Genomic DNA, 8,418 nt, shown 5'->3' with positions numbered 1-8,418 from the left:
ACGTGGCTTCGGCCAGCGTCCACATCCGCATGGGTAGGGACTGGGGCGGGGGATGAGTAAGGCCGCCCCCCGACGAGTTGCCCCCCCCCTCCCAGCCCTTGCGGAGCGGCCCCTGCTGCCTCCCCTTGCTGGGCGGTCAAAGGGGGTGTCGTACCCCAGTGCTCCCAACAAGGTCCTCTCTGTTAACCCCATCGCCTGTGGCGTTTAGCTGGATTCAGGTTCCGCGCGATACTTTAACCTTCTGGGTGAAGGCTGTGAGTGGGGAGCCAGGGCGTTACCTAGTTCGGGTTAGGCATCGAGAGTGAGAGAAAGATCAGTGGCTGGGGAAAGACGGGATTTTATCATTTCAGTGTATAGGGGGCAGGTCTTTTTATCAGAGGGACTAAACCCATATAGGTTTAGACTTGATTTTCCCCAGAGTGATGCATTTTGAAGCCCAAACAAGATACACAAGATGTATAAAAGCTAAAATCGGTGCCCATAATTACAGTAGTCGAACCAGGAGACTGAGGGATTTGAATTTCTTCTGTGAGGTGTTAAAATATTGTCTCTTCCGCTGAAGCGTTTGCGTGCTATAAGGTCATATTAGTGGCCATGAAATACTGCTTTGCTGTTAATATGCAGGTCGCAAATGCATTGAATACTCTTGTAGGAAGTGTCTAATCAGAAATCCTTGCTGAAATAGTTGTAGTGTTACTGGATACATCTTGGAATAGAAACAGCTGTGTGCTGTGAATTTTTTATTAGATATTTCTGATAAACAGGAGATGTCTTCCTATAAAAATACAGTTTTATCTTGTTTGGAAAATAAAGGGCGCCATAGGAAATATGAAAGAGGTATTGTCATTAGCAAAATTGCTGATGCATTTAATAACGTGGGGAGAAGGCTGTGCTAGCTAGCAGGCTGCTTCTAGGTTTGTTCAGTTTATTACAACAAAGTAGGCCCCAGTCTCTTATGGCTTACCAGTATATTTAACTTCACCTGCTGCAAGCAGGGTAGTTCAGCTTCTGATAGTATGTGCTCTTAAACTTGTTTAGGCTGTGCTATTAAAGATTGAATTGATTTTCACTGTAAGCTTATTCTTCCTTTCAGAGCATTTTGCCTAATGGACTTGGTCTCCTTCCATTCAGAACAGAGAATATCTGTATGATATATCTGTATGTCCTGAACCACTCTCCACTCTTCATAATTCTAGAATTATGAAGCCTGTTAGCTTAATTCTGGGTTTTTTTAATCTGGGATTTTATGATAAACGATATCTAACATGGCAGAAGGTCAATCAAATAGTTATTACTGTAAAAGTTTTTCCTTTTTAAACTCTTATGGCTGTTTCTGTCTCCCACAGACCTTCCAAGTTACTCTTTCTTCATTTAGGTCCATTAGATACTAGGAATGTGATGGAGAAAGTATACTGTTAGTAATTTCTTAGTGAGATTAGGTGTATGTAGTTTTTAAAGTAGCCTGAAGTAAATCTCTTGCAAATGTTTTTTGTATTTCATCATCTTTGTTATTGTTTAAATAATGACGTACAGGAATAAATGTAATTTTGCTGGAATACCATGTCAATTTTTTAAGGAAAAATGGCTTCTTGCCACTTTGCTCTGTGCTTTTTCACTGAATAAAGAGTTTCTAATGGTTCCTTATCAAATAGAAAACTTGCACCTGATTTACTGTTGAACTTTGTAAGTGTAACTCAAAAGTGATATCACTTTCATTTTCCTTATTCTAGCTTTTCTACGGAAAGTCTACAGTATTCTTTCCATTCAAGTTCTTTTGACCACAGTCACATCTGCAATTTTTCTGTACTCTACTGGAGTGCAGGCATTTGTTCATGAAAGGTAAATACTAAAATGAAACGGGGCTGTTCATCGTGCATTAAGTATAGTTTATGTAGTTTGTTGCTCTGGAATGCTTCAGTATTCCTAATCATTTTTATACCCGGTGTTTTGATTCTGTAATAGAAATTTTGTAACCTGATTAGGAAATAACTTTTCTGACATTTTTCTCTTTGGTTTATTATTAAAATTTATTTTTATTACTATCATTAAAGTTTATTTTAATCATACTTTATTAATAATGCTTATTTTAATATTTATGCTATGAAAACCTATACATCAGTTGCAGAACATCTCAATTATTGACATTTCTTGTTTTATGGTCTAAGTATCTGCTTTTAGAATCTGTTTGGAATGCTGCTGTTTATAGGTACCTGTTCCAAAAAGCTGAATCATGTCTTGCTCCTCTCCCTCCCTCCCCCATCTTCTTTTGCTTGTTCCCTGAAAACTAGTCTGCTAAAATTCCTGTGGGCTTGCTTCTTTTTGCCTCTCAGATTTTCATGAGAAAAAAAAACAAGTCTCAAAACCCAAACTGTGGTGAACGGGCAGGGGAAAAGAACAACTGGGGAAGGGAGGAGAGCACTCAGTCCAGTTTCTGGTTTCCCCCAGGTGAACTTGCAGACTTTGCTTTTACTTTCACTTCAAAGCCCAAAGAAAAAAGGAGCATCAAACACTATATGGAAGTTTCTGTATAAGCTATAGCGTATACAACAGAGGTTGTAAAACTACAGTTTTCTACTTCAATCTGATAATTTAAAATTATCCTGCTCACTTAGATCTGTTGTGATTTTGTGTTTGATTTTGGTCCGGTTTTTGCTTGGAGGGCTGCTTGAATGATTTAATTATAGCGATACTTACTGGTCAGTACCGATTTTCTTTGGTGCAGTTAGTGCCCATGTTTGTTGCATTCAGGTGCTTATAAAACCAGTTCCCTGAATGAGGAGTTCTTAACAGGCAAAATATTACATATACTTTAATACTGTTAGTTTAGTACAGATGGATTTTCCTCTTCGTACGGGTTCATCTCCAGGTGATGGATTCCTGGGCTATCTTCATCTTCAGTATGAAAAAATTGTCTTGTGACTGTACTATTTTTAACTGATTATCTGTGGTGGTACGTTTCAGAGCAGTTTTATTGTAAAACTTGCTTTACATTTACTTTGGATATACGGAGCAGTATCTTTATCTAGCTGATAACTTAAAAACTTGGTTTTATATAAACTGTTTTTTAGTCTTCCAGATACTTTATTTTAATTTTGATGACTTTTGTATGAAACTTTACAGGCCTGCCTTGCTTTTGATATCTGGGTTTGGATCTTTGGCTATAATCGTGGCACTGACCCTCTACAGACACCAGCATCCTGTTAATTTATACCTGTTTTTTGGATTTGTAAGTATTTATATAAATTCAATTTTAATAGTCCCTAGAATATCTTTCATTGTGATGAACTCCTTGAAGCAAACTAGTGGTGGCTATACACTTACGAAGTTCTGAGTTATTTTTTGGAGGTTCTATCCACGGGTTGTTCCTAGATAGCCTCTACTTCAGGTTTCTTCCAGCATCTTTTTAGGAAGAGTGTCAGAACTTGGAATCAGGTTGAGCAAGCTTTTTTTTTTGTGTGTGTGTGTGTATAAATACATCTGTCTGCTCTCATTGTTCTGTTGATGTCAGCGATTTTTCTACAAAACTGCTCAGTAGGAAAGAAGGAGGCATTTCTGTTACCTTATTTGTTTAATGGACAACCTTTAGCAGAGACCCAAATGCAACCAGCCATATGTGTTTATTTCATTAATTCTTTTCTTTTTGATGCTAAATTCTGAGCATGTTTCCAACACAGGCAGATCAATCAGACCTGTCCTCAAATTTCAGTCTCCTGCCTGATGTTGCGAATTTGTAGATATGGGCTAACTGTTGCTCTTGGGTATTTTGGATTATGTAGCATATCAGTCTTCTGAAAAGAAGTCACAGTAGCACCACTGGAATTTGATGCTTTAGGAGTTGCCTAAATTGTATTTGCGATACAACAGGAAGACAGCGTTGCTGTGTAAGTAAATCAACTGTTTAAATTGTAACGCAGTTACATGCTTCCTGACTTCAGAACTCTTGCAGGAGAGTAAAATGTTTAAAAACTTCCTACAAGTGCAGCTGTAACAAGGAGTGATGTAATAGTTTGGCCAAATGTGGCGTGGGAGTTTGTGGTGTGACAGTTTAAATATTACATTGTGTAGGAAGAGAAGGGTTCAAATCTGTGTGTGATAAATTGGTTTAAACAAAATATGGGTTAAATGTTCTGTTATTTCTGACCTCGTGGTTCATGCCATAGATACTTGTCTCATCTTTTAGTGTAATGAAACTTAATTTGGAATTACCTTTTAGAAAAACTCAGGGCCCATACTAGCCTTCAGCCCAGACATCAATAATATTTTTGATTTTAAGTTAGCTGTTTCAAAACCACGATGAGTGGGAAAAGGAAACTGATGCAGACACTTAGCTCTCTAATGAGATATTAAGAGTGTTGGATGAAAGTATTTCAAATATTGAAAAGTATGCAAAAAGCTGAAAACAGTTCATTTCTAATAGCAGCTCTGAGAAATTTTATAGCCCCTTGAAGTGTGGTAAGAATGCTGTGTGCTTTGAGTAGAAAACCTAAACGGCATTTTTCTATAGGGGCTATCTCTCATTTATTTTCAGTTTATATCGTATTATTTTTATGTAACACAACAACTTCCAGCACAGTAAGACAGTATGATTGCCATTTTCTTGTTGAAAATTAAACATGTTTTCATATACAAAGATTTAACAAGAGAGCTAATGTAATGCATGCTGGGATTATGTAGCAGAATGGGGCTCATTGCATGTGAAGTCTCCGTGTAAGTGTTTTGTGCGGGTTTTTTTGTCCTTGTAATTTTTTGTTTCTACTTTTTGTAGACCCTACTGGAAGCACTGACAGTTGCCATTACAGGTAAATGGTAGCCATCCTATTGTCCGATTCCTTAAAGAAATTGGAAAAGGAATCCAATATGTTCTACTAATTGCCATCTGAGATTCCTAGATGTGACTAAAGTGATAATAAATCCCGTTTGAAAATTTTAATGACAATGATATGAATTTAGCAAGAAACAGGGAATCAACGGAGAGAACTGGATTCTGATCCAGAACTGAAACTGTATAAACCTGAAGTGAGAAATGAATTGTGCCATCCATTCTTTCAGTACAGCTAGCAGTGCTCTTTCCTATAAGGTAGCTCTCAGCAGAGCTGATGTGCAAGTGAAATAACCTTATCTTCCTTCTCTGTTTTCTCCAAGGGGATTACTTTGAGTTTGGAGAGCTCTGTACTCTGTTGTCAGGGTTGAGATGGGGCGGTGTGCAGACAAGTCATGGCAACACCTTGCACTATAGCTTCCAGCATAAGTTGAAACCTCTTCATTATGGTTTATGGTCTCCTGCAAAAAAAAAGTCGTTTGGGGAAAGGAAAGATTGAGGAAGGAGGGAAGAAAAAAGTTCCATTAATTTCTCTTATCTTTCCCTTCCTACCCCATAACCAAAACTTCTATGAGCCTTTACAGGGGACTGATTGTCTTGTGATTTTTTTTTTTACCTTGTTTCAGTATCCTGAAAAATTCAGATAGCTTTTTCATTAAGATCTCACATATCTAGGCTTAAAAATACTTATTTTCTTATTTTTTTTATTTTTTGTTGTGAGTAGGGAAGATGTGTTATCTCAAGATGTGTTATCTCCATTTAAGAAACTACAGCTATACTATAACTGTCAAACTTAGCTAGTGCAAGGGTCCGTGAGTCCTGTGATCATGATTTTGAAGTGCAAAGACAAGTTCAGGCATAATTTACTTTTTTTTTGTTCACAGGTAAGATTTTTTTTTTTCCCCTGTCTGTGAAAGTTTAAACTTCTGTTTCCTCAAAAGATACCTTAGAAAATCCATAGTGTAGTGTTCTTTAAATGACAGTTTACTTCTTCTGTTTATAGTGAGTTTCTATGATGTGTCCATCGTCTTGCAAGCCGTGCAAAGACAAGTTCAGGCATAATTTACTTTTTTTTTGTTCACAGGTAAGATTTTTTTTTTTCCCCTGTCTGTGAAAGTTTAAACTTCTGTTTCCTCAAAAGATACCTTAGAAAATCCATAGTGTAGTGTTCTTTAAATGACAGTTTACTTCTTCTGTTTATAGTGAGTTTCTATGATGTGTCCATCGTCTTGCAAGCCTTTACTCTTACTACTACTGTATTTCTTGGACTGACTGCATATACCTTGCAGTCAAAGAGAGACTTCAGCAAATTTGGAGCAGGGTATGTTGTCATATTGATGATTTTTTTTTTTTAAGCTAGTTTTTTTCTTTTTTAAAGCAAGCTTTGCAGATATCATACTGAATACAGGTCAGTAGAACCTGCTTCAAGGTTCTGAATGGTGAGGGTGAGGAAGGGAAGAGATTTTAAGTAAAATTTAAAAGAAAATATATTGTTGCTCACAGTTTAATTTTTTTTTTCAGCCTCTTCGCTTGTTTGTGGATTTTAATCTTCTCGGGTTTCTTGAGGGTAAGATACCTTGTGTTCAAGGTTAAAAAACATTCTGTAACGTAAATCTTTTACTAACTTCTAGTGTAACAAAAAGGTTTTGGACAGTCCAATATAGCTTAATGAAGGAAAATTCCTAGCCAGATTCATTACTGTTGTAGATCATGCTGGTGATCTTTTAACCATTCATTTCCAATTCAGATTTTTGTTGGATGCTGTTCTTGCTAATGTAAAAGTGGTATTTGCGTTGATTGTCAAAATTGGTCCATCGAGATCCACTACTTGACTGAGAGAATGGGAAGGAGATTTGGGTTTTAATTGCATTTTGTTTTTCTAATTTTTCTGCTGTTAATATTCTGGAGACCAGAGCTTCCTTTCTCTTAAGCGGAGGCACTTTTACTCAGTTAAAGAGATTGTGTGACTGGGGACTATATGAAATAAGAACATTGAAATGTCATTGTAATATTGTATACACACATATTTGTGTGTGTATAACAGTGAAAAGACAGTGTGTATCCCTGTTTTAAGAGTGGCATATCATTATGCAGGGATTTTAATATTAAAAAGAATATTTACAATTTTTTTTTTCATGTTTCATTTGCTCCAGCTGTTTTTCTACAGTGAGACAATAGAGTTGGTGTTTGCTGCTGCCGGAGCTCTTCTGTTCTGTGGATTTATTATTTATGACACTCATTTGCTGATGCACAAATTATCCCCTGAAGAGTACATCCTGGCTGCAATCAATCTCTACTTGGATATCATCAATCTGTTCTTACACCTGCTGCGTTTACTGGAAGCATTTAATAAAAAATAGTCAAAATGGTATGGCTTGACTATAGCGTATGTAAAGTTAAGTACCTAAATAGCGTTTGGATGATCTACAAACCGTGTAGTTCTGTCTTCTAGAGATTGAAACTTTATTACTTTTTCATTCCATGAATATTGATCCCTCCTTAGGAAAAAAAAGGCTTTTTATGTAGCTAAAGTTCTTCTCTAGAATATATATTTTATGTAGTTAACATGCTGTCATCATTTCAGTCACTTTTTTAATCACTTAATTTGCACTTGACATAATTCACGATTAAAACGTTTGCCAACTTCTGATTGCTCCGGAGTAAGCCTCTCTGCTGTTCCGTAGCTGCTGGAAATGTTTCCTTTGGGATTGTAAGTGCGTGTACCGCATAAGGGTAGCCTGGGTTTATCATTGTGCAATGTTTTACTAAGCCAAAATTTTTTTCTAGTTTTTGTTTGGTAAAATGGAATGCTGTCTCTGTAACAGAGATACTCTGTTCTTGTTAAGGGCTGTCAGATTATTATGGAGGCTGGGAGGGTATTAAAACAATTAAAGGGAATGTTCTTCATTTAAGTATTATTTATTGCCTAGCTTTCAGTGTTCTGAAAAATCATTTGGAGATGGATTCTGGCATTTTATCGACTTGTGTATATTAAGGTTAATTGTCTGCCAATAAAAATTGGAAAACCTTTAGCCTGTTCTTGCAGCTGAGACCGGAGAACTTCAGGGCGCTGAGAGTGAGCATTGTCAACCCTTGCTGGACAGGCGAGCGCTTGCTGCGCGGGGAGAGGCGCTGCCACAGCGGCTGCTTTCTTTCCAAGCTGTTGAAATCCTGGAACGGCAGGCAGGGTAAAAACAATTTCGAAAGGCTTTCTTACTTCGTATTCAGTGTTGAAGTCCAAGTATTGTTACCGCTCGCCTGTCCTGTCAGCGAGAGGTTAGCAAAAAGGCGACGCGGTGCGTGGGAAACATCCCGTGTCCTACCACAAGCAGGGACAACGTCCGCTTTCCGTGCTGGAACTTGACTGAGGCTATTGAAGTACGACTGCGAATTGTTTTGAGCAACTGTGATGGTTTCTCTCTTCTGTCTTAGAGTTTCATTAAGAAATGTGTGGCAGTAGCTAAAAATAAAACTTTCCCTTTTTTCCTCGCGATGAAACACGTGTTTATTTTTCCATCTACCCCTCCATGCGCAGTGGTGGCTGGACGTTGCTTCACACCCGCAGCACACGGCTCCGTGCAGGTAGCCGGTCCTGCCCC

The 8,418-nt window shown here is 37.7% G+C and overlaps 1 protein-coding gene across 2 annotated transcripts; it reads left to right on the top strand.

Moving 5' to 3' along the window:
- Positions 1–6: 6 nt before the first annotated feature.
- Positions 7–8,312, top strand: TMBIM4 (transmembrane BAX inhibitor motif containing 4). Of its 2 annotated transcripts, XM_009281113.1 has the most exons (8): positions 7–33; positions 1,731–1,839; positions 3,121–3,226; positions 4,766–4,799; positions 6,023–6,140; positions 6,341–6,386; positions 6,973–7,187; positions 7,866–8,312. In XM_009281113.1, the coding sequence occupies exons 1-7, from the start codon at positions 30–32 to the stop codon at positions 7,177–7,179; spliced, it is 624 nt and encodes a 207-aa protein (XP_009279388.1). In that variant the 5' UTR covers positions 7–29; the 3' UTR covers positions 7,180–7,187; positions 7,866–8,312. The 2 variants fall into 2 exon arrangements, with proteins under 2 accessions (XP_009279388.1, XP_019328087.1); XM_019472542.1 differs by having other exon boundaries at positions 6,973–8,312.
- The last annotated feature ends 106 nt before the right edge of the window (positions 8,313–8,418 follow it).

Source organism: Aptenodytes forsteri, unplaced genomic scaffold (assembly GCF_000699145.1).
Source record: "Aptenodytes forsteri isolate BGI_AS27 unplaced genomic scaffold, ASM69914v1 Scaffold4, whole genome shotgun sequence".
NCBI classification, from domain to species: domain Eukaryota; kingdom Metazoa; phylum Chordata; class Aves; order Sphenisciformes; family Spheniscidae; genus Aptenodytes; species Aptenodytes forsteri.
The sequence above is the reverse complement of the archived record's forward strand: the minus strand, read 5'-3'. Positions and strand labels throughout refer to the sequence as shown.

What these genes read in the sequence shown, in the direction of transcription:
- TMBIM4 (XM_009281113.1), top strand. An exon ending in TTCAGCAAATTTGGAGCAGG is followed by an intron (nt 6,141 to 6,340) that starts GTATGTTGTCAT and finishes TTTTTTTTTCAG; the next exon opens with CCTCTTCGCTTGTTTGTGGA. An exon ending in TCTTCTCGGGTTTCTTGAGG is followed by an intron (nt 6,387 to 6,972) that starts GTAAGATACCTT and finishes CATTTGCTCCAG; the next exon opens with CTGTTTTTCTACAGTGAGAC.